The sequence below is a fragment of the Vanacampus margaritifer genome, chromosome 20 (assembly GCF_051991255.1).
Source record: "Vanacampus margaritifer isolate UIUO_Vmar chromosome 20, RoL_Vmar_1.0, whole genome shotgun sequence".
NCBI lineage: Eukaryota > Metazoa > Chordata > Actinopteri > Syngnathiformes > Syngnathidae > Vanacampus > Vanacampus margaritifer.
This window is the reverse complement of record NC_135451.1, coordinates 16105377-16131209: the sequence shown is the minus strand read 5'-3', so window position 1 is coordinate 16131209 and position 25833 is coordinate 16105377. Positions and strand designations below refer to the sequence as shown.

Here is a 25833-nt window from a genome sequence, read left to right as displayed (position 1 = left end):
AATCAACTCGCGTAAATCTGCGAACGATGGGGGGGGGGGGGTTCTTGGCTGGCGGCTACGATCGCATCGCCTTCCTCAATCGTCACGTTTTTCCAAACGGAAGAGTGGACTTTTGTGAGCCGGCCACCGTAAATACTCAAACGCAAATGTCAGGCAGGGCTATAAACGGATACATCAAATAGATAATCTCATTAGGCGAGTAAATAAAGTGTGAAATGAAATGTGGCTTTGTACTTTCACCTCCGGTGGGGGGTTAAAAAGTCCTTATCGCTAATTAGCTCCTTTTAACGCGCTTGTTTACTTACTGCCTTATCGAGCGGCACCATCACTTTTTTTAAAATGGTTTTGTTAATATAATTACATGAAATGGGCCGAGATGGAGAAAAATAGCCAACGTCGAGAAAAAAAAGCTTTATTGTCATTCATCCAGCTAGTTAGCATTATCAGATTAGAAAGCTACGTGTGCTAATGCCATCGCACAATAAAATATTCATACGCAATTTCTCAAGATAGGAAACAAGAAAAGGTTTGTATGTTGTATTATTGATCTTGCCAACAAAGCTTAAATCTTCATGAAATGGTTTCATTAATTCATTGGCCAAATTGGAACAAGCTAGCTAAAATCAAAATGGTGGCTTTATATTTTCATTCACAATTTTGTTACTTTTAATTCTTTGCTTGTTGGACATAAATGAAGATTAAATAAATAATATAATATAATTAATATAAATAATACCGTAAGAAAAATTCATATAAGATAAAATGTTAGAAATGTAACTTTTAGACAGCCAGCTAACACGAGATGACACGCAAGCTAACTAGCGAACAAGGTTCGCGCTAACCCAATAAAATGAAAAAGATGTAACTGAAGTGATTTAACAAATTATTTTCAATTGTCAAAATGGTCAAAAGGGGGGGAAAAAGTTATTTGAAATGTTCACAATGCAACTTTTAGCCAGCTTAGCCAGCTCGCTAACACGAGCTGGCTAGCAAGCCGGGTTTTAGCATCACAATTTCGCTATTTTGCTTATCTTGCGTGTCGAAATGTCACACGACGTTTGCACTTTAGCTACGCAAACATTGCAGAAGTGAAATTTCTCGCCGTAAAAGTGGAGAAAAAGGTACTTCATTTGAATAACGCCATAAACTGCGTTGCGCGTCGATGGCGAGGGGCTCGGCGGGACGCTAAGCGATCGGGAGCGAGCAGGTTATTAATATTTTCTTTTATGTGGGAGACTTGAGACGTCCCTGTTTCCCCCGCACCGCCACCAAAACAACAGGATCATGAAAAGGACCAAAAGGCTTTGATGCTTAATAATATATGTTGCTGAGACGTAAAAATAGAAGTCGCAGGAGATGCCAAGCGGCAAAAGTCACATTTGCTTTCGAGGTAACAAACTAAAAATAGCTCTTTTTTATAGCAACAACAACACTACGTGCGTTTGTACATGCGTGTGCTTTTCAAGCCAAGGCAGCTTGGGTAAAGGAAGATTACAGGATATTTTTCTTTCAGTATTCCCACTAATGTCGGGAAAATGCTAAACAAAAATTCTTTATAAATAAACGCTTCCTACTTCTTCCAAATCAACAGCATTAATTGGCCCACTGCTGGGTGTTGTGTTGCTTTCCCCGCGGCTTTTTTCTTTCTTTCCACCCGCTAACCTTGAAGGGAAAAAATCAATTATTTCCTTTCAGCCCCGAGGCGCACCAACATCTCCCTCGGCGCAATCAGCAGACACATCACAACGTATTACCAAAAATATACACGTGGACATTTTTTGTTTTTTTTATTAGCACGAGACGCAATCGGCTTCACGAAAAACTATTTAAAAAAAAAAAAAAAAAACGGTGAATTCCTTACAGGGATAATAAAGGAAGGAGTGGCTTGTTTTTCTCGAGAGGAAATCCGTCCGAGCCAGGGTCATTCCCAACTGCCCACTTTCGCTCCCACGTTAACTAATTAGCGATGCATTGGAAGCCTAAACTTCATTTAGTTAGTTAGTCTCAGTAACCAGCTGGAAGACAAGCAAATAAATTGGCTACGGTCCCAAAAGTAATCTCGTACACGGTGAGAATACACAATTTTTTTTTGTCAAGAGTTCATTTCTGTAAGGATGGATTTCATTTAATTCTGTCATGATAGACACTTACTTCATTTCATTGTTTTGAATTTGATTTATGCGATGTTTTTTTTTTTTGTATTTTACAGCAACAATAGTGGGAAATTAAACCCTTTTCACCTTCTTTTTTTTGTTTTACTTTTGTTAGGGGTGTCAAAATGAGTGCGTTAATTTAGAGTTCCTTTAAAGCCACTAATTTTTTTAAGGCGCGATTAACTCTTTGACTGCCAAAAACGTTAAATAACGTTTAGTAAAATCCTATGGAGGAGTGCCAAAGACGTTAAAAGACGTTTGTTTCAAAACAGAGGTGAAAGTAACCATTTTCTATTGTTGATTACTGAAAAATGGAATAAGGTAGAAACAAACTTTTTTTTTCTAATGAAAGATGAGAGTCCAATCTTTCATTTGGTAGTATGTGTGTTTCCATAGTCCAAACACAAAATTTTCTGTGGACATTGAAAGATCAGTCAAAATGCTTAAATCGGCTGGCACTGGCGACATCCCGTTTCTGAAAACGTCTGGCAGTCAAAGAGTTAATGATCTAACTCGGCCTGTACTGGGGGAATTCCAGTCGCAACGCAGCAGACGCGTCCACAAAAAAAAATTTGTTCATATTTAACTCTTTGACTGCCAAAAACGTTAAATAACGTTTAATAAAATCCTATGGAGGAGTGCCAAAGACGTTAAAAGATGTTTTTTTTTTTCAAAACAGAGGTGAAACTAACGATTTTCTATTGTTGATTACTGAAAAACGGAATAAGGTAGAAACTAACTTTTTTTTCTGATGAAAGATGAGAGTCCAATCTTTCATTTGGTAGTATGTGTGTTTCCATAGTCCAAACACATCATTTTCTGTGGACCTTGAAAGATCAGTCAAAAATGCTTAAATCGGCTGGCACCCACGGCATCCCTTTTCTGAAAACGTCTGGCAGTCAAAGAGTTAAAGTTACTTCATATTAAAGATTAGAAGAAAATGCGCGTCGTCACCGTCTGCCTCGAGCCTTGCGATAGCTTAAAAATGTTTGTCGTTTCCCTGAAATTCCTTCTTCTTGATTTGTTTTGACAGTTTGAAAACAAGCTACTGACACCTACAGGACTGGAGGGGAACAGCAACGTCTTTGTCAACCAACTGTGTACATAAAACATGAACTATTTACCAGTTTGGAAAAAAAACTCAAATGTTGGCAGGCCATGGCGAGCATTATGAAAACACGGTTACCGCAAATGAGAAACATGAATAATTCCACCTCAGAATTGAATGCATTCTTCTTTGGGTTGGCCCGGGAAAAAAAAAAAATCATAATAAAAGATCAGCCTGCCTGGAAGTGTTTTGCGGCAGGTGCAGCAAAAGAGTCAGAGCAAGCGGGCAAGGACACAAACGCGCACAGAACACAAACACATCAGCGCCTTGAGGGAGGTAATAATAAAAGGAGTCAAGGTTCCAAGAAGCATAAAGAAACTCGCCAGTCGCGTCCAAGGATCCAAGCCACAAATTTCAATTTGGAAGGAATTAACTTGCCGTTGATGGTGTAGTCGGCTTCAAGGCGAGAGCGAAGGTTCGGAATATTTCAATGTTAATCTCATACAGTCTACCCTGGGGGGGGGGGGGGGGGGGTGGGGGTGGACCTGAAGGTGGGCCCAGAGTCGAAATCCAAATGTAAGAGATCATGACTTCAACAGAAGTGCAGTTGGAATTTTGTTGTAAATGTGAAGTAAATGTAAGGCTCGAAATTCAATTACAATTTTAATTACACGCCACAATTACAAAAATCGGCATAATTGTAAACAAAAATAAACGCTGATCAATACTACTTTTGAGTTGTTTATATATTTTCACTTTTTTTTTATTTTTAAAACGACATTTAATAAATCTTGTTTATTCCAAAAGGAACTTGTTGTAGGTTGTGTACCCCCCCCAAAAAAATCTGATTTCAAAATTTTAAAAAAAGGTGCAAATGTATACATTTAAACGACTCAACTCAAAATTTGTATTAATAATCTTTTTTTTGGGGGGGGACGATTATACTGATTTTGTAATTGTGGAGTGTAATATTTGAAATTGTAATTGAATTGGATCTTGATTCATTGCACAACCTTACCTAAGGGCTAAGTTGTAGCGCCACCTGCTGCCTTGGCATGTCCATGACAGCCTCCCTGTCTCTTTTCCACATGGCTTTAAAAAAAAAAAAAAGAGAGAGAGAGAGACATTGTGTGATATCGCCGCGTGTGTTTTTTCTGCCTCATTATCAAGTTTATTATTATTATTATTATTAAGTTCATTATTGTCTCAAACGGCGAGCGGATCGATGGCTCTCACATGAAGGTGACTTCCGCGGCTTCCTTCCGACTCCGAAATGTCAGACGGAAAGTAAGCGCCTCAAATCCTCATCTGATGGAGGCTTTTGCGGGACAACATACAGAGGAAATGCGCGCACGGTCGTCGTGGATTTTTGTTCAACGCCAACAGGCCGGGCCCGACCGGCTGGATGCTTTTTGGGACGGGGGGCTCGCCATTTTGCAGTGAACACCTTGAAGGAAGCTAATTAGCAAAAGAGCGGCGCATTTAATCACATTGCGCCGGTTCACCGTGGCCGCCTCGGCTTCATTTATTAAAACTATTATGACTTTAAATGAAGCCATCATTCACTGTCATGGCTCAGGCATTTTGTGCATTGAAGGTCTAATCTTTTCACACCCACCGTGTGTGTGTGCGTGCGTGTGTGTGTGTGTGTGTGTGTGCGTACGCGCAACTGTTTTAAATTAGCGGTGTCGAAATATGCAAGGCCAAACTCGTCCCAGCCGTGCGACATTGTGTTCACTTAGAAAAGTTTCTCGCCGAGGCGGGAAGTACATTTTCCTCCCTGTGACATACATTTTGATTTTAAGAGTGAGTTTGCAATTAAAAAAAAAAAAAAAAAAAGATCCTTTTTGTTATGTTATTTGTTTAAAAAAAAAAAAAAGTGAATTTGATATGAATGTAATACAGGATTAAAGTGGCCTATAGGAAAAATCAATGATTTGAAATTTTTATAAATATAAACTATTATATTTTTGCAAAATTGACTGTGTATGTGGAACCAACTTCAGGGGCAGAAATTTTAAATATTCAAATTCTTATTCATTTTTATCAATATGTTCCACTGTAGAATTAAACCAAATATATATATATACCTTCCATCATCATTTGGATTCATCGTTTCAAAAATAATAGCAGCCACCCAAAATATCGACAGTGTGAAAAGCACAATGTGCACAGTTTCACAAAGGGGTGCACTCACATTTGTTGCAAGTGGACACTCATTTTGGCGCGTTAACGTATTCACCGCTACGTTCCTGCGCAACATTTTTACCTTTTGATAGCGGCGCATCTTAAAAGCAGAATTCATAACAAACTGTGTGAAAACTCATTTACATCCTCGACGTCTACGCACAACGACGTCCTTTGCGATTGCGAGCAGATTGCAGTCGATATATATACCTTCCGCGCCGCGCCTGTTAATTACATCCAGCAGAATGCCGGCGTGATTACGTTTGATTAGTCAAAGAGGCCGCTGATTTATTCCCACACTGCGCCAGCCGCCAGATGTTTAATAATAACACTCAAAGTCCAAAAGGCAAGCAGCGTGCGCAACGCCGCCGCCGCCGCCGCCGCTAATGGTGCACCGCGCCGTAAACGGACGCTTTTAATCCTGCAGGAAGGAGAACGACTACAAGCGCAAAAAAAAAAAATCAGGGCTCCACCTGAATGATAACGCGCATTTGCATCTTAAGAGGAAACGGACGAGCATATGGTTGTTTAGGGCTCCCTTGATTATGTATGGACGGCGGCGTGCTGATGAAACATTTATAAACCATAGAATACACTTCCATACGCTTATCATAATTTGGCCGCGCGTACGTGCCGACAAAAGGCGAATGAGGTCCGCGCGGCACGTTCCCGGAAAAGTCATCAATAGGGATGGCAAAGCAAGCGCTTTGGCGACATGCGCCCAGCCCGGGCCTTGGCGGGCGTGACGGATGTTTCGTCCCACTGACCCCCCTCGTTAAAATTAAAATGACGGCCCCGGGAAGAGCGGCGGCTTTCAGCCGTCCAAGACGGAAACCGCCAGCGAGACCCATCTTACAAAAATCCAAGACAAAAAACACAATTTCCAAAGTATGACTTTGGCAAAAAGAAAACTGCTCTAGGAGGAAGTGCGGACGTCACACACACACACACACACACACACACACACATATTTGTTGTTGTTAAATCCAATTTTTGGATCTCAATGACAATTTCAAAAATGTTGAACTTAAACTGAACAGATCTTTTACAGATCTTTCAAATTATTAATTTTTGGTCACTTTCCTTGTGACAAGAAAGCCCATTAATACTGTTTAGGAAACCATTAAGACTGTTTAGAGAACGTTTAGGAATTTTGAGCAAAATGTCCTTGCAACAAAAAAGACCATTAAGACTGTTTGGAAGTAATTTTGAACATGTTCAAAATGTCCTTGCGGCAAGAAATCCCATCAAGACTGTTTAGGAAACCATTAAGACTGTTTAGAGAACGTTTAGGAATTTTGAGCAAAATGTCCTTGCGACAAGAAAGATCATTAAGACTGTTTGGAAGTAATTTTGAACATGTTCAAAATTTTCTTGCGGCAAGAAATCCCATTAAAACTGTTTAGAAAACCATTAAGACTGTTTAGGAAACTATTAAGACTGTTTAGAGAACGTTTAGGAATTTTGAGCAAAATGTCCTTGCGACAAGAAAGACCATTAAGACTGTTTGGAAGTAATTTTGAACATGTTAAAAATGTCCTTGCGGCAAGAAATCCCATCAAGACTGTTTAAGAAACCATTAAGACTGTTTAGGAAACTATTAAGACTGTTTAGAGAACGTTTAGGAATTTTGAGCAAAATGTCCTTGCGACAAGAAAGATCATTAAGACTGTTTGGAAGTAATTTTGAACATGTTCAAAATGTCCTTGCGGCAAGAAATCCCATCAAGACTGTTTAGGAAACCATTAAGACTGTTTAGAGAACGTTTAGGAATTTTGAGCAAAATGTCCTTGCGACAAGAAAGATCATTAAGACTGTTTGGAAGTAATTTTGAACATGTTCAAAATTTTCTTGCGGCAAGAAATCCCATTAAAACTGTTTAGAAAACCATTAAGACTGTTTAGGAAACTATTAAGACTGTTTAGAGAACGTTTAGGAATTTTGAGCAAAATGTCCTTGCGACAAGAAAGATCATTAAGACTGTTTGGAAGTAATTTTGAACATGTTCAAAATGTCCTTGCGGCAAGAAATCCCATCAAGACTGTTTAGGAAACCATTAAGACTGTTTAGGAAACCATTAAGACTGTTTAGAGAACGTTTAGGAATTTTGAGCAAAATTTCCTTGCGACAAGAAAGACCGTTAAGACTGTTTGGAAGTAATTTTGAACATGTTCAAAATGTCCTTGCGGCAAGAAATCCCATCAAGACTGTTTAGGAAACCATTAAGATTGTTTAGGAAACCATTAAGACTGTTTAGAGAACGTTTAGGAATTTTGAGCAAAATGTCCTTGCGACAAGACAGACCATTAAGACTGTTTGGAAGTAATTTTGAACATGTTCAAAATGTCCTTGCGGCAAGAAATCCCATCAAGACTGTTTAAGAAACCATTAAGACTGTTTAGGAAACTAATAAGACTGCTTAGAGACCATTTAGGAATTTTGAGCAAAATGTCCTTGCGACAAGAAAGACCATTAAGACTGTTTAGGAAACCATTAAGACTGTTTAGGAAATTATTAAGACTGTTTAGGGAACGTTTAGGAATTTTTAGCAAACTTTCCCTGCAACAAGAAAGACCATTAAGACTGTTTAGTAGAAGTCAAACAGCACTGAACTCAAAAATTCAGAACCATTTCAGAATATTCAGAAGAAAAATGTACCCTTTAAGTGTGTCAAATATCAGGACCACAAAAAAAGGAAGGAGACTGTTGACTAGCTGGAAGTCTAATGGCACAGAAGTCAACCGATGGCGCGAGAAAAAGCTTTCCCAAGTTGACTCGAGAGGACACAATAGCTTCAGTTCAACTCCATACGATTGGAAGAGTTTGCAATCTCTTCTTCTACTTGCTTTAATCAGGCGGAAATTGAAGGTGATTAGCGGCGGCGGCGGGAGGCCCTCGGCGGCGGGCTGCCTATTCTTTGATGTTGTTGTTGCCGACGTTGCGCCGCCCCGTCATTTGAATATCACAGAGCGGGAGCGCCGACTCGGCCACTGGCGGCGCCTTTGTTTGCCGTGATTAAAGCAGGTGTCGCGCAGGGTTGTGCGCCTTAATGACACTTCGCATTTAAATAGCTGTCACTCGCCTGTCAAGGGGGAGGGGCACCGGCGGGGGCGGAGGGGGGGAAATGTTTGTTTTGCGGGCCCTCCGACGTACTTGAACTGCATCTCTTTTACATAAGCTTAACCTAGCTTTGCAAATGAGCAGCAAAACTTTGCAAACCTGGAAAGACGGGCAAACAAACTTTCCAGCTAACCCAGTTGAGAGAGCGGACGGGAAAGTCACGGGGAAAAAAGGGACACAAATGGAGAGTCAAGCGTGGATTCACGCTTAAGTAGCAATGCAGCGATTAATTGATTAGTTGACAAGTAATCACTATTTTGATATGTATTTTTTTTTATTTAAAATGACACAAATCCTTTGATTTCAGCCTCTCAACTGTAAATAAAAGCACACTGATTATATATTATATATATATATATATATATATATATATATATACAGTATATATTTAGATATAAGATAAGATTTTTTCCCTATTTTTTAATTTAATTTTTTTATTTAAATTTTTTATTTTAAGTTATATTTTTTTCTTCATTAATGTATATATATATATATACCATATATATATATATATATATATATATATATATATATATATATATATATATATATATATACGGTTTTCCAAAATAATTGTTTTGAAAATATATATATATATTTTTTTTAAGTTTTTTTTTTTCTTCATTAATGTATTTTTTATATATATATATATATATATATATAAAATTGGGAAAAAAATATTTTCAAAACAATTCTTATATATATATATATATATATATAAAAATACATTAATGAAGAAAAAAAATTACTTAAAAAAAAAAAAATTGGGAAAAAAATATTTTCAAAACAATTCTTGTGTGTTCCGCATTCTTTATTCAACTTTTTGTTGTTGTTGACCTCATCCCTGATGAATCTGGCCCCTGTTTTTGTTTGAAAAAAAAAAAAAAACGGCCAAAAGTTTGCCTAGCTGTGCGCTAGCGAGGTTTTCTGTCATTTGTCACCTTGTGTGCCTTTCATTTCAGAGCAGTCGGACAAACATATTATTAGCACGCACTGTACAAGAAGTCATGTTTGCTGGAATTTTGCAGGGGGGAAAAAAAAAAAAGCAAGCGAGGCCAAGACAGACGACAAGCTGCCAGCTGGAAGAAAAAAAATGACATTTTCTCCGCTGCACACAGAATGTTGGGAGCTTGTTTATGAATTATGTTTTACAAGACAGCCGTGCACATGCAGTCACGCCAACAAATCGGGGGGGTTTGCTGGGGGGGAAACACTGACTTCATGGTGCATTATTTTCTATATCAGCTATTCCCATCATCTTCACCCCTGACTTGATTCCAAAGAAATAAACATTATAAGCGCCGCTTTTAAAATATGTATCCAGTTCCAACCTCCTTCGGCTCGTTCGGGCTGCTCATTACGCTCACCTATTGATCGCCTCATCCTGCGAAAAGGGAGATTAGCGCCACCGCGATCAATAATCATCTCCCTAATTGGGTATCAGCGGCCAAAAAGTGGACTCGCTTGTCACGCAGTTAGTTAGTTAGTTGGTTAGTTGGTTAGTTGGCTAGTTGGCTAGTTGGCTAGTTGGCTAGTTAGTTAGTTAGTTAGTTAGTTAGTTAGTTAGCTAGTTAGCTAGTTAGTTAGTTAGTTAGTTAGTTAGTTAGTTGGCCATTCGGTCAATCATGAGTCATTCTTTTGTATAGTTTGTTGGTTGGTTCATCTGTTTGTTGGATAGCCAGGTACTAGTTAGTTAGTTTGTTAGTCAGTTAGTTTATTCATAGCCATTTGTAATTAGTTATAGTTTGGTACAGACAGTTACTGTTAACGGTTACTGCCAACTACGATTGTTTGTTTGTTTGCTTGCTTGCTTGGTTAGTAAGTTAGTCATGGGTAATTTTTTTGTATAGTTATATATAGTTTGTTGGTTGGTTAATTCGTTTGCTACCAGTGAGTTAGTTTATTCATAGCCATTTGTATTTAGACAGTTATTGTTGACTGTTATTGCCAACTAGGTTAGTTAGTTAGTTAGTTAGTTAGTTAGTTAGTTAGTTAGTTAGTTAGTTAGTTAGTTAGTTAGTTAGTTAGTGGTCATCTTTTTGTATAGTTCTATATAGCTTGTAGGTTGGTTCATTTTTTGGTCTAATAGCCAGCTACCAGTGAGTTTGTTTATTCATAGCCATTTTTAATTAGTTATAGTTTTAATTTTATAATTTTAATTAGTTATAATTTGTTACAGAATTGGATGCATTCTGGTTCGCATCACAATGTGGTGTTTTCTGCATTTCACAGAAATTGGTCATGTCATTTTTTGGGTAAACCCGATGGACGATCTAAAGAATACTTCTTGCTTGGAAAAAGTAATATGAATGATAAAATGAAAAGAAATTCAAATGTAATATCTGTTGGGTCTTTGTTGATTCCAAAAGTGAGTTTTGAGAGGCAACAAGTCGCTTGTCGCCAGTCTGGAGTGAGAAGAGAGCCCAAAGTGACAGATGAGCGTTTTCGCGCCTCCTCCACTTTTGTGTCAACTGTGTTGAGAATATTTCACTTTTGAAGCGGCGCCCTCAAATGCGAGTCGTGCTCGTACATCCTGCGGCCAAAAATGCGGCTATCGGTTTCAAACGGTGTGCCAAAAACTTTGCGCAAAATAGTCATGCGGTCAAAGTAAATACGGGTTTGGTAGAACAAATGCAGGAACAGGAACAGAAAAGACGAACGTTTATTTGAAAGGTTTGCATATTGCATGAAAATGGGACAAGGTAGGCATCATTTTACCCCCCAAAAAGTTAATAACTCTAAAAATTAAGTCGTAATTTCAAGACATCAAATATATTCTATTAACTTGCTATAAAATATAAAAAAGTCTTAATATTCTTAGAATTCAGATATTAATATTTTTCATTTTAAACAAGTCAAAAAGAATAAAAGTAATTAGATGCAAATAAATAAGTCATATAAAAAATATATATATTTCAGATGTATCAAAATATTCGCACATAAATTCTAAAGGGTTTTAAAATACTGTAAAAACCTGAAAATGAGAAAAAGGCGATCAAAACGTCGGACCTTCAAGGTCAACACTTGAGACGCATCTCATACTCGCACCTTGGCGTGTCATCGCCACATAATTCGCTTTTTCTGTTGTCCAGACCCCGGGAAGGCAAATCTATCCCCGGTTCATCCGCATCCCAGCGGGCCGCCTGTAAACACGGCGCATCAGGGGCCCCGGGGCCAATTAGCCCTGAGAGCTGAGCTGCGTCTAATCGCCAAAAGGAGCTTGAAATCCCGCCGGCGCCGTTGCGGCTTTCAGCGAGTATGAAAGGAGGCGCCTTGTTTGGGAAGAATGGCGGAAATGTGATGGCCAAATAACGAGCGGCCGCGTGGCTTGGAAGACGCCATCCGCCATACGGGGGCCGGCTGGGCTGAGCTCCCATCGACGGCGCTCGCCATTTTGTTTGTTTAAGCGGGGACAACATTCGTGGACGCCTCATCGACTTTAATGGAATTGAAGGTTCGCGCAGGGAACGGCCGGCGTTAATTAAAAGCGCAGCGTATCCAAGCAACGGGCGTTTAAGTCGGGAAGGGTTGGAGGGCGGGCGCCGCGAGCGTTCCCCGGTTGCCCGCCGAAGACCTCGCCGCCTCGGACGCACTCTCTCTCCCCATCGTGCTTTGCGGGACGGATAACAACGGGAGGATGCGTGGCGTGGGCGGCAGCGAATGAGATTATTTGGTTGGATTTAGCTAATTGTCTCGCCGGAACCAGAAGAGGAGGAAAAAAAATGCAGGTCGACGGAAGACCTCCGCCAAGGACGTGCTAATTTGGAGCACCGCCGTGGTCGATACACGCCTACGACTTGTGCTAACGGGCTTAAAAAGTGGAAAATATCGTCGGTATCTTTATTCAAAAATATTTGTGACTTTCTTCTCAGAGAAGATTAATTTCCTTGGGGGAGGCCTAAAACAACACGGGACAAAAACACGTACAAGAAAAATGAAACGTTATTATTGTTTACACCTTTACCTGTTTTCATAACTTTGCCACATAAACAACAGAAAATAAATAGAGGGGGGGGGGGGAAATAAAAGCAAATGAAAACAATAAAAGCAAAACATAGCTACCATTTTACGCATCTACGGATTTGCATAACATCATGCCTATTATTGGGTCGAATGCAAAGGCGGATCTAGCAGTAGATTAATTCATTATTCATGGGAAATGTAAAACTATAAAATGTCTAACTTTGATTTTTTTTTTTTTTATAAAAAAAAATTCTGATAATTTTTTTTTAGGGGTTTGGGTTATACTTTGGAATATTTGTTTTAGTTAATGTCGAACCCCCCCAACTCCCCATTTTGTTTTTTTATCTGAATATTTTTTGTGTTACTTTTAGAAATAATTGTTATTTTATGATTTTAATTATTTTGTTCTGTTTTTCTGAATCACCCCCCACCTTAAAAAAAAAAAACGAAAAAAGTCCCCAACCCAAAAATTAAAGGTAAAAAGTACGGTTATTTTTCTTCAAGTGAATGCAATACGCTCGGTTACGCATTTTTTTTTATCCCCCCCCCCCAAAATAATTCATTTCTAGTTATAAACAAAAACAACAGAAAGCATGACTTCCTCAATACAAGACAATTACAGAGCATTTTGTTCAACCAAAAGAATGAGAACCGTCATATGAACACGCTGGTTTGTACAACGTCATGGCGACAAAAAAACCCTCCTTGGGGGAGGCGCCAATACACAACAAGATGATCACAAAAACCGACCGGTTTAAATCTGACGTCGCTCGACTATAGCAATGAATCTATTGATTCATTATAACAATAATTGAGTTATTTGAAAAAGTAACTACACAACCCAACGTGTTTTCGACTGATTGAGTTGACCAGAAAAACAAACTGATTGATCAAAATCAGCCATCTTTGTTGTTTACATTCGCTTTGCACGCTTTGAGGTCGCTCGGAAGTGAGAGAATCCAAGTTTGGTATTTCCCACGCCCCGCATTCCTCGAAAGCAGCGATATTTTGGCAACACGACTATTATCGGCGTCGCGCTTACCGGTTTGCGTGAACACTTTGGCGTCTGTCGGCGTAGAAGATGGCGGCCAAACTGCTCGATCGGCGGGATTTGTGTGAATTTTTCCGCTGAAGAACGGGAAAAACATGTCACAGGTCATAAACTTTTATATTAAAAATGAATGCATGTTTGTTCTACTTAGCAAATAATACAACGGAAAACTTCTTTGGGAGATGACTCAAAGCACGCAACCCCCCCCCCCCCCCCCCCCCATCATCCCGCCCCCAAGCCTGCCTGCTTCATCGCTCTGCTGCTTTAGCACAGCGGCTAACTGGCATATGTTCAATACGCATTCCTCTCGTCAGGATTTAGAGCGTTGTCAGGTGCCTGCCATTGCCCCGCCCCCCTCATTCTCCACCCCGCAACCATATCGATGGCTGCGGCGTAGCTCCACAGCCTAATTTTCTTTTCTTTTTTTTAAGCACACGGCTGCCGTAAAGATTCATGAGCAAACTCAAACAAGCTTAATATCCATCTTGCGTGATGCAAGCAGCAACAGCAACAAGGTGGGGGTGTGAGGGGAGGGGGGGGGGGGGTCTGAATCATGGCGCCCCAGTGGCTTGGAAGTACCCGCATATGCTAATGTTTGTTGTGGTGCGCTACATTATTCAAATGCGCGGAAGCCTTTGGGGTTAGCCACCGCTGCCGCTAGCTATAGCGCAGAGACGTGGTCAGTGGGCGTGCGTAATCGCACCCTCGCCACAACTTGTGTCAGGGGAAAAAGGTGACGGCCGTGACGTGACGTGACGTGACGTGACGCCAGCTGGACGACCGCACGCCAAGATTTCATCATTTTTACGGAATCTTTTTAAACTCGTCTCATTCTGACTGTGGTCAAGAAAAATAATGAGAAAAATGAAATAAATAATAATAATGAAAAACGAAACCTAAAAATATCATAATTTCACCAATAATGTAATAAAAAAATGCAAACATTGTAGTAACAGTGTAACAATATGTTCCTCAAAACAGATCATGTGAAACTTGACAAAAAACGTAATATACATAAATTTTAATCTGAAGTTCTACATTTTGTATTTTTCTAAATCTGTCACAACATACACATTCACAGCAAAGATTGGAGTTTTGTTCAACCCCCCCAATGTGTATTTTTGACACCAATGGAGGTCAGTGTTGGAGTTATTTGAGAGAGTTGATTTATTTAGTGATAAAGGAACTCTGCAGAGTGTTCATCAAAGTAAGCCCCGCCCACTTGATGAGAACTGCCCTGCCGCATAGGAGCGCTACTAAGTCTTACAGTTAAATGTCCTTGTTGGAATTTTTTTTTATTTTCTTTTTTACATCCTCGAATGTCGAGCAATTTTCCAGCCGCTTTAAAAAGAAAGTTGTTACAAATCCAAAATAAGGGAGAGAAAGTCACAGCCTGCACGTTTAAGACGTTCTTGCAATATTCAAGACGATTTGGAGGCATCGACGCCCGCTTTTTGCATTTCAATTTTTTACTTGTGAAGGACAAAAAGTCAGAAAAGTGAAAAATGCACCTGCGGCTTATCATTCCTCCGCCGATGCCTCGGTTGAAGGTGAGAGGTGCTCAAATTGACATTTAACAGGCACTTTGATGCGCGGGCCGCTAGTTAAAGCCGCTAACTGCTAATTGCTAACGGCCGCGCCGGCGTATCGATCGCGTCTGAAAGAGGCCGAACGACGACGGACGGGCCAGGACGGGCCAGGACTCGCCGGCCCGGCAGTCGCGTCGCAAAAGTACAACGCGGTCAGGTGTAATTAGCGCTAACGTGCGTGTTTAATGGATCAATAATGACGGACAGACGGGACGGCCATGAATGGAGTGCTCGGCGAGGAAGAAGAGGAAAAAAAAGGCGGGAGCACTTAGGCGGGCAATTAATAAGTCAAAGGAAGCGAAGGGAAAAGCCGATAACATAAATGTAAGAACAGCTCGGAGGGCTGTTACCCGGGATTATCGTCATCGATCGGCTCCCGATGCCAGCGTGTGACTTTCATGTTAATAACGTCATTGATCCCCCAAGCAGAGCACATTTTGATAGACAAGAAATATGTATTTAGTCCTGACCGTTTCCTCGTCTACTTACGAGATTCTGTTGGAAGCGGAGCGCAGACGTCGAGGGTGGGCGGCGACTTTGTGCAACGGCGCGACGGACGGACTGAACAACAGCAGGGGACTCCGGGGCGGGTCCGGGTCAATATGGCCGTCAGCCAGGACCGCTCGGTTGCCCTGGCGGGTTTTCCAGGTCATTCGCGTCACACGCGGGAAGCCGGAAAACAAAAGCGCTTTGACCATCCTGGACCTTCAAGGACAAAAGCAACAAATGGTTGGATGAAAAACGGCGAGCTGACAACTTCCTAGACTGGATCATAGAATTTTTCACTCTACAACAGGTTGCATCAAAATGTCAACAAAAAAAAGGGGGGACGGGGGGGGTGGGGGTTCACAAAGAATTTGGTTGTTCTGTCCTCAGTTCGTTAGCAAGCTATATTCTGGTTTAGAGATTTTAAGATTATTTTATATATTTGACTCTCAGACAGGGTGAATAGTTCCAGTGTATGGAGGACCAAAGCTGCCAAAATTAATTAAATAAGTAAATAAAAGTGAAAACAAATATAAAAAATAATATTCAAAATTGAAATACAAATAATAAATAGAAATGGAGGGATATATATAAACGAGATTCAAAAAAATAAATATAAATATAAACGTGGAAACATAAAAATAGAATTAAATATCAATAAAAACGCTCTGCTCTCACATTTATTTATTCCATGCTGCAGACGCTCTGTCAGCACAAAATGTTATTCAAATGAAGGGGGTGGTCCTAAGCGTGTCTTGGGTTAGACTGCGTTGGTCGAGTGAGCGGATCGGCTAAAAAGGAAGTCTGGCCGGCTTGCGTGGAGAGCTCCAGCAATGGCCGACTATCGTAAGCCTCGTTTCCACCGACGGTATCTTCCCTACTCTACTTGGCTCTACACCAAAAAGCAGTGCGTCTGCACGGCCACCACCCGGAAGCCCCTCGTCAACTTGCAAGTGATGTCATGCTAAAGCGACCGCAGCTAGCTTGCACTGCGCGCACAAACAATGGAGAGCGCAAACAACGGTTTGTGGCTGTTTATTTCAGCCTGAAGACTTTGAATGGATATTGCAGTAACCAGAAGACTGCATTCAATAATGTTAAAAAGGTTTGCACCTCCTCAAAAGTCCAAGCATTAATCTGTTTGGAAGCCATTGTTGTCCTTCTCTTCGTCGGTATTGGCAGCTGTTTTCCCGGGGTGGTGATTTGCGCAGCTGCGTATTGATGACGACATGGCACGAACCAATCATTGGCCTCCAAAATTATTACGTCACGTTTTGGAACTGGGCTACTCTTCTTTTTTTTTTTAGAACCGCAAAGGAGCAAGTACCAGAAAAAGCGAGTAGATTAGAGTCGGGTAGATTTGTTGGTGGAGACGGAGCTTTTGCAGAGCAGAGTAGAGTAGAGTAGAGTAGAGTAGATACCGGTGATGGAAACGAGTCTGTCTCAGAATTAAACAGGAATTTTATATTTATTTATTTATTTATTTATTTTATTTATTTATTATTTATTATTTTATATATTGGAGTAGACAATTTGGTTGAATTCCAAGGTATGTTGGCAAATGTTCACTTGTAATTCCCCTTTGAAAATATTTCAACATTAGCACATATGTTGCCTTTTCCAGAAGTGACTTTCATATGTCTGATTGATTAAAAATATTTTGCAGATATACAGTCATCAAAGCTAGCTGTGTGAACTGTGAAGCTAAGCTAATTAGGTTAGCTCGATAGATCAGTATAACTCGCTGATCAAATATAAACTAAACTTTGTCAGTTGTGCATTTTAGTGATAGTTTAGACATTGCGATGTTTATTATCCTAAAAAAAAAAGACATCGCAGTGTAAAGGATAGAAATGTATACATAAACTTCACTTTGTGTGTCTTTTGGACGTCAGCGTGTCCGCCATATTTAATGTGGCAGGACCTCCCATAAACTAATGCACGTCAACTTGACTATAACTTCTTAAAGTGACACGCTACAAAGTGCACAAAAGCTACTGGCTCTCATTCACGTTTTTACACACCCAAATAGATTTGGGAACCAGATTGGCACCAAAATAACAAAATTATGTCGTTTCTAAATCGGATCATGATGGACTCATTTACTCACATATACAATCTAACGCAAATATTTATCACACTACAGTGCCAAATAGTTATTTTGTCTTTTCCAGAAGGGATTTTCTTCCTGTTTCTGATAAAAAAACATTATTCCAGTCGGAGTAAATGACTTGTGCGTGTATCTGCAGCCTGTGCATTCTGCATACACGATGTGAAGTTTCGTGACTGAGTTGCCAGCACATGGCTGTTGACCTCGGCGCAATACGCAACCATTTCAAATTTGCTTTGACTTTGCCTGCAGGAGGAGAAAGGTGGTCGTGTGTGGCAAATGCCCCCAAAAGGTCAGAGCGGCACACACACACACACACGCACGCACGAGGTCGGCATTTAGGACTCAAACGTAATCATAATAAGCATTTTGCTGGTGTCGGACTTGCCGTCTGTGCCAGGCCACCAGGGGCATTTTGAGAGGGAACTTGGTCGCTGTGCATACAAAACAGTGATGAGGAATTAATTGGAAGCGATGAGGGCAGCATATTGTCGTACTTTCTCTCTGTCTCGCGTTTTCAGATATGCAAATTATATGCATGTCATCCTCGACAAAGCAGGAAGTAGCATGCTAATGAAGCGCACGGGAACTAGCCTGCTAGCTATCCGCAACATTTTTTACTCTTGTAAGGGGAAAATATTTTCTATTTGTATATTGAAGCTCAGCAGAGCTATCCAGTCTAAGAATTCAAAACGGTACGGCCTTGCCTGACATCTTATGTCATTCTCTACAAACCAGGAAGTAGCATGCTAATGAAGCGCGCAGGAAATTTTGTTGACTTCTTTATTGAACCAGGAAGTCGGCTAATAAAGGGACGAACAAAGACCACGTTCATCACTTGTGTTTTTTATTTTTTTTAGGCCCACTGGTATGGAGGACCAAAACTGTCCACTAAACATTTCGTGACGATCCGTGAAACTGGAACCCGGGGTTCTCTCTCTCTTTTTTTTTCCCCCTCTCCCTAACTTTCCTGGCGGTTGAGTGAACAAATACAATGCAAACAGTTCATCCTGATGTCCTAAATGTTCCCTTTTCAGAGCAAATGCATTTTAAATAAATACATTCAAGAAACGCACGCTGGACTGAACAAGCACATTGTTTGCATGATGAGGTAAATAAGCACGCCAATGGTCATAATTACATGTTATGATGAATGCCTTAAACGTCTCCCAGTACTCATTGCTGGTGCATTACTGACCTCTGGTGGTCATGTTGAGCACAAGCATGAGTATGAAAATGAGCTTTCTGAGGCAGTTTTGACAGAAACCGCATCACTTGATGATGCTACTGCTGGTGCGCTAATGGATTTGCCAAGCACTGACATGTAGTTCTTTTATAAATAATGTTATAGGATGTGAAGAAAATAATAGTTAAAAGAATAATGTTCTATTCAGAAACAAAAATTAAAAGAAAAATGTGAGGAAAAAGTCATATTTTCTAGCAGTTTACTCCTCAAAATATTACAACTTTATCAGCATAATTTAGTCATTTTTTCCTCTAAATAATATGATTTTATTCCCACAATTATTTTTCCCATATAATGATGTACAAAACTCACTACATTTAGGCTGTCCCATCCAAAATATGTCTAAATGTTTCTTAATGAAGAAGACGCCCACTAGTGGATGATCGTTGAATTTTTTTTTTTTATTGTGGCAAATACAGAAGATAGGGCAGATGGTTGTGTGTGTGTAAAAAAAACAAGGCGTGCGAGGATCCCCTCATTTCTTGCTGACTTCGGCGTCGTCCCTCTCTACGGAGAATATTTCAATTTCCTTAATGATCCGTTGAGCGATTACGTCGTTGTTTGCCGACACCATCCGCCGGGACATCAAGTCGAACGGCCCCCCTGAATTTGGCACAAAACATCTTTACTATACAGATTTGATTATTTATTTTTTAACGGCTGCAAAAGTCTTCATCTAGCAGAAAAAGACCCCCCCCCCCCGACCCCGTCGCCATGCGTACGCACCGTCCACATCCAGCAGCATTCCGCCGGCTTCCCTCACGATCACCGCCCCCGCCGCGATGTCCCAGCAGTGGATGCCGATCTCGAAGAAGGCCTCCACCGCCCCGCACGCCACCAGGCACATGTTGGTGGCGGCTGTGCCCGAGCCCCGCAGCCTGCAAAAAGTGCACAGAGAAGCAATAGGTTGGATGGCGCCACATCGAGACTTGGGGGTCTTTTCCCTCATCAGAAATCTAGAAACCCCTAGTTAAGCATCTTCAGCCTTTGATTTGATATTCTAAAATATCTCAATTATTTTCTCAGCATCCCTATGTATTAGTCAAGACACCCTGTAGCTCTTAAGAGGAAAAAAAAAAATCCTGAAGTCAGGCCTGCAGGTGGTGCTATAATCCTTAAATGTGAGGCTATTTTTAGCCAATCAGAAAGCACAGGAAAGTTTGTTTGTTTTTTTCTTCCGGAGAAAAAAAACACACTTTGGTAATTGTGAATTGAGAAAAAATTAAATTAAAAAAAATAAGTAAATTTGAAATTAAAATATATATTTAAAACAATAGTAAAAATCCCATAATGTAATTATGAATTTAAACTTTTTTTTTTTTTTAATCAAACTAAAGAAAGATTAAACACAGGCTACCTTAATAACCAAAAATAACAATACAAATCCAGAATTTTGATTATTCATTTAAACAACAACAAAAAATGATCAAACAATCAAACTAAAGAGAGATTAAATTTAGGCTACATTAATCATCAATTCTTGAAAAATTTCAACCGAGAAAAAAATAATAATTGTAAAATTAACTTAAAATACCAGCGACTAAAAGTAGAAATTATTTCAAAACTAAATACAAATGAAGGCGATTGGACAGCATTTGCAGCAAATTCAGAAAAATTAGAAACCAGAAGAGAATAATTTCTGAAAAAGGCCTATTATAAACAGTGAAATGAGAAATAAATAATTTTTGAAATGAAATGTTTAAAATAACAAAAAATATACAACAATAAATTGAAAAGAACAAAAGGTATAATTTTTCAATGGAAAATTGAAATAGCAAATTATTTTTTAAATTAAATGTTTAAAATAAAATAAAAAAAATATATATATACAACAATAAAATGAAAAGAACAAAAGGTATAATTTTTCAATGGAAAATTGAATGAAAATTAGATAAATATAAATAAAAAATTGAAAAGGTATTTGGAAAAAAAAATAAAATGGTGAGGAAAATGTTGACAAAAGTGTAAAATTACACATAAAAAAATTTGAAATTCAAATTGAAAAGTGTTTTTTTTAATTATTTTTTTTTAAATAGCAACAAAAACTGCAAATAAATTATTTTAAAAAGCCAGTAAAGTAAAGCATTTTCTATCCAATCAGAAACCAGAAGAAAGTCGGTTCTGGATTTGGCACACACATCAACAATGGGGGAACTGTTAAAGGGCATCTAAGTACAAAATAAATACGTCAGATTTAAAATCTAATTGGTTCAAATCAATCCAAACAGATTGATTAGATTTGCTTTTCTTGTGTTGTTTGTGGAGATTCTCAATTTGAAAGCAGAGTTGGACGTGCAGTTCCGCCGCCTCGCCGCGAGAGGGCGGCGGCGAGCGCGTACTCACCCGTGCACGGGGATGCGCAGGATCTTTTGCATGGTGGAGAAGATCTTGGTGACTTTTTCGATGTTCCTGTCCGTCCCGTGCTCGGAGATGATGATGGACTTGTGGATGTCTGCCGAGAAAGCGGGACGCTTAGCGGACCCGTTTTGGGGAGAACCCCCCCGAAAAAAACGTACCTTGCACATCCGACACCTGGAGGAGCTCGTCGTTGCAGAAAGCTCCTTTCCCTTTTCTGGCTTTGTACATCTTGTCCTCCAAGCAGCTGTACACCACGCCAAACTCCAACTGCGACATTGATAGAAGGAAAAAAAAAAAAAATTAAAGACAACAAGCGCGAGAAGACAATTTCCTGCGTGGACTCACCTCCTTTTTGACCGCAAAGGCGATAGACACGGCCACGAATGGGAACCTGTCGATTGGAATTCAGATGGACAAACAAGAGATGAGCATCATAATAATCAATATAATAATCATTTTGGATTGGGTCGCGCTCATTTCCCTCGACAGCAGAGGGCGATATTGCACAACATGGCGGCCAAACTCGCACGGATGAAAATTGATCTGTTCAACTGGTAACAATTTGCGTCATCAGAATGCAGATATCAAAAAGTGTTTTTTTTCCCCCTTTTAATTGACTCATAAATAAATCGAATAAATAAATAAAAATACAAGTTTTTTTAATTGAATGAAATGTTTTAAAATGTTTTTCTTTTAATTGGCTTATAATTAAAAATAAAATGTCAAAAATGCACAACCATAAAATACATTTAATTAAACATAAAAAAAATGTTTTTAAACATTTTAATTTACTTAAATCAAATAAAAATAAAATGTCAAAAATGTACATTCATAAAAAGACATTTACATAAGTTTGCAATTGTTTAATTGAATGAAAAAAATAATGTTTTTTTCCCTTTAATTGACGTAAATCAAATAAATATACAAATGTACAATCATAAAACTACATTTACATAAAAGTTTGCCTTTTAACTAATAATTGGAAAAAAATAATTATATTAATTATAATAATACTAGGGATGTTCGTTACAACCCGATACTTTCTAGTATTTGAATCAATGTCCTCTTAACTTAAGTTCTTCTTTTATTCACAAATTGGGAACATAGCGTAATGGGATTGTCTCCACCCACCCCCCCCCCGTATGCAAATGAGTTAAGTCAGCATCCAATCCAAATGCCGCAATACTTTTCGGGTTACAATTACAAAAACAAGGAGGTCTTACCCATGGACAAAGTTGGTGGTTCCGTCCACCGGGTCGATGATCCACGTGGGTTTGTCAGTCAAGATGCACGGTTTGCCTTTTGCCACCGACTCCTCGCCGATAAAGCTGCAGTGGCGACGACAAATTTAGCACAATGACAAAAAAAAATTGGGAACAAAATCTTTTTTGAGGCAGATAATGACTCACTCGTGTAGTGCCAACCATTGCAAAAGTGGACTTTTTTAGACGTGTGTAATGCAGATATAATAATATATGTGTGAACTAAACGGCGATTAGCGTTTATTTACTTTAAATGGTCATCTCTAGCACGCTAATGCTAACTGTTTAGCGTAGGCTAATTTTGTTGTTTAAAATAATGCTCATGCACAGAAGATAATAATTAGTAAAGTATGTGTAAACGCTAGCTCGCTGATGCTAATCGCGATTGCTAAACATTTAGCATAGGCTAATTGTGTTTAATAATGCTCACACACACAAAATAATAATAAATAATTAGTAGTTATATCCACACAATTCAACTCATGTAGATACAATGATGTATGTGTGTACTAAATAGAAGTTATAGTGTTTGTTTACCTTAAACGGTAATCGCTAGCTCGCTGATGCTAATCGCGATTGCTAACCATTTAGCATAGGGTAATTGTGTTGGTGTTTAATAACACTCACACACACACAAGATAATAAATAATTAGTAGTTCTATCCACATAATTCAACACATGTAGATAAAATGATGCATGTGTGGACTTAATTGTAGTTAGTGTTTGTAATCGCTAGCACGCTAATGCTAATCACAATTGCTAAACGTTTAGCATAGGCTAATTTTGTCGGTGTTTAATAACGCATAATTATGTAAAGAACATAAATAATGAGTAGATCCACTCAATTCAACTCACGTTCAACCTTAGTGGATAAAAAAAAAAAAAGTAATTCAATTTTAAGGGGGGGAGATCACTCGATTACTCAATGTAGCATAAATCTGTAGCATTGTTGTAGTGGAGTTGCAACAGTTGCTGTCATAGCCATCGTAGCGCAATTATCAGCCAACGGTAGCACAGCCGTAGCAGACGCAGCCAAGTTGGGAACGCGGACGTCTCACCTGTAAGTGTCGTCTCCAAATTTTTCTTTGAGGGCCCCGATGATGATCTTCTCCACCCTCTCGTCCGTTTTGGTAACCAGGTCCACGGTGGAGCTCTTTGTACACACCTTGATTTCGCACTCGCCGGCTTTGCGAATTTCCTGCACTCACACACGCGGAACAATGACTCAACTCATCATATGTCAGAAGCATGACCCCCCCCCCCCCCCACCAAGCCCCCCCCCCTCCAAGTTCTTTCAAACGTACATGACCAGCTTTTCTCGCCACTTCCACAGCAAAATCGTACGCCGCCTGCCACGGGTCGTCCATCGCCTTCTGCATTGTCTTGACCTGCGCACGCGCACACACAACGCAGGTGTGTTTTGGTGTGTAAAAGCAACCGCAAGCCGCGCAAGAGGAGGAAGAAGCTCAACATTCGGGGAAGGGCCGGCGGGCGGGAACTTTTTTTTTTCTTTTTCTGTCTTTCAGCCTGCCGCCGAGTATGAAAAGAGCGACTTATGTTCCGAACATCCTGGGGCAAACCGCCTTCCTTTTGCAGCGGCCCAGCTCGTAAACAACAGGATAACATCTGTAATAGATTTGAACTATTAACTGTGAGGCGACACAACGAGCACCTTACCTCGATAAGGGATGGAAGAGCGGGATGAGACGTTGCCGACTGGTGGTGCAGCCTCTTATGCAAAAGCAAAGTTAAAATGCCTTAATAGGAGGGTGGGTTGTTCTGAAGCGCTGTCAAAGTAGGAAAAGTACTAGCACCGCCTCACTCACTCACTCGCCTCAAAAAAAAAAAAAAACACGCTTTTCAGGACAACATGCAAGAACATGATGCCACATTTACATGTAAGCCAGTGGAAAATTTTCCACTGAATCATGGGGCTAAGTGTGCACGTTTTGGCAGGTTTGCGACGCAATCTGCACACGTGGATTCAAATCAAATGGAAAGCAGATGAATTTAGAGGAAAACAAACAAGCTGGAGACTTTCAAAGTTTTGCTTGCGTTGCAATTACACTTTACGCGAGTGACTCAAGTCTGCACGGGCCAAGTCAAAATATGAATTTGTGACGCGACAAGCCTTAATAGAACTCAAATCTTCTCCCAGGTGGGTTAAGGTTAGCTGTTGCGGAACATTTCCTGTTAAGCTTAGATAAATAATGTATGTTAGCTGGCGAGGCTAGGCTAGGGTAGCATGTACAATTTTTATTCCGAAAGCTCAGCCAACTATTTCAACTGTTAGGCTCGGAATAGTAACACTTTTTTACAAAAAAACACTTAACTATATTTAGTGAGCAAGTTAGTAGTTTGAAACTACAGTATGCTAACTGTTGCAGAACATTTCTTGTTAGCTTAGATAAATACTGTATGTTAGCTGGCGAGGCTAGGCTAGGTTAGCATGTACAATTTTTATCCCGAAAGCTCAGCCAACTATTTCAACTGCTAGGCTAGGAATAGTAACACTTTGTTTTTACACACACAAAAAAAAAAACACTTAAGTATATTTCTAATTTCATGTTTTATTGTAGCATGTTTAGTGAGCAAGTTAGTAGTTTGAAACTACAGTATGCTAACTGTTGCAGAACATTTCTTGTTAGCTTAGATAAATACTGTATGTTAGCTGGCTAGGCTAGGCTAGGTTAGGTTAGCATGTACAATTTTTGTTCCGAAAGCTCAGCCAACTATTTCAACTGTTATGCTAGTTAGGTGAGCATTTATTGCTACAATAGCTCATTAGCCTGTTGGAGACGGTTCAGTCCGTCCGGTCCCGTCACCTCACTCAGTGCCGGCGGAATTTTCTAGAAATTCGAGCAATCGTGAAGGATTTCAGAAAAGTTCCACGGAGGTAAAACAAATACATCCGTCTTGCTGTCCCGCCATGAATAATTGATCGGCAATGACGGATGATTTGGACGGCGGCCTCCCGGGATTCACAGCTGTAATTGAGGCCGAGACATCGGTCAAGGTCGGCTCTTGAGAGATGATCGGGCCTCTCCCTTTTTTCTCCACCCCGTCGAGGCACAAACGAGATGTATTATTTAACGATGGGAGGTGGCTAACATGCTCCTTTCCCTTTCTAGAATGTTCCGATGTAGCTTCCTCTCCTGTAACTGTCTAATTATGCGGATTTAAAAAGGGTTAAATCAAGATGAACTACAAAATTTTAGCATAGTTTACCATATATAGCTAACAAGGTTAATGATAGGATA

At 39.7% G+C, this 25833-nt stretch overlaps 2 protein-coding genes and 1 long non-coding RNA gene across 4 annotated transcripts in view; 1 reads left to right on the top strand and 2 right to left on the bottom strand.

Annotated features, from left to right (window-relative positions):
• Positions 1–16372, bottom strand: part of LOC144040599 (cadherin-7-like) — a 153050-nt gene extending 136678 nt beyond the window's left edge. Inside the window, exons 1-3 of one of the 2 annotated variants that reach the window (XM_077554943.1) lie at positions 16276–16372; positions 15601–15816; positions 13514–13599 (exon numbers count right to left, since the gene is read on the bottom strand). The gene's annotated coding sequence lies outside the window, so the exon portion shown is untranslated. Of the gene's footprint in view, positions 1–4219; positions 4272–13513; positions 13600–15600; positions 15817–16275 lie in introns of those variants that run through there. The other variant, XM_077554944.1, reaches the window with a different exon arrangement.
• A 566-nt stretch (positions 16373–16938) lies between these two features.
• On the top strand, positions 16939–18782 carry LOC144040602 (uncharacterized). Its single transcript, XR_013289777.1, has 3 exons — positions 16939–17146; positions 17960–17999; positions 18568–18782. It is a non-coding gene; the product is annotated as an uncharacterized LOC144040602 (long non-coding RNA).
• Positions 18783–19333: 551 nt separating this feature from the next.
• LOC144040600 (inositol monophosphatase 1-like) lies at positions 19334–24770 on the bottom strand. The gene is made up of 9 exons (XM_077554948.1): positions 24251–24770; positions 23878–23961; positions 23632–23771; positions 22535–22639; positions 21657–21702; positions 21470–21578; positions 21297–21405; positions 19680–19831; positions 19334–19556 (listed from the first exon to the last, which is right to left on the bottom strand). Exons 2-9 carry the CDS (start codon positions 23950–23952, stop codon positions 19429–19431), a joined length of 864 nt encoding a protein of 287 aa, XP_077411074.1. The 5' UTR covers positions 23953–23961; positions 24251–24770; the 3' UTR covers positions 19334–19428.
• Positions 24771–25833: the final 1063 nt, after the last annotated feature.

Coding starts and splice junctions, on each gene's coding strand:
- LOC144040600 (XM_077554948.1), bottom strand. CDS start 23,952: ATGCAGAAGGCGATGGACGACCCGTGGCAGGCGGCGTACGATTTTGCT. Junction 21,579..21,656: donor CCTTTGCGGTCAAAAAGGAG/GTGAGTCCACGC, acceptor TCAATGTCGCAG/TTGGAGTTTGGCGTGGTGTA. Junction 19,557..19,679: donor AATGCTGCTGGATGTGGACG/GTGCGTACGCAT, acceptor TGCCAAATTCAG/GGGGGCCGTTCGACTTGATG.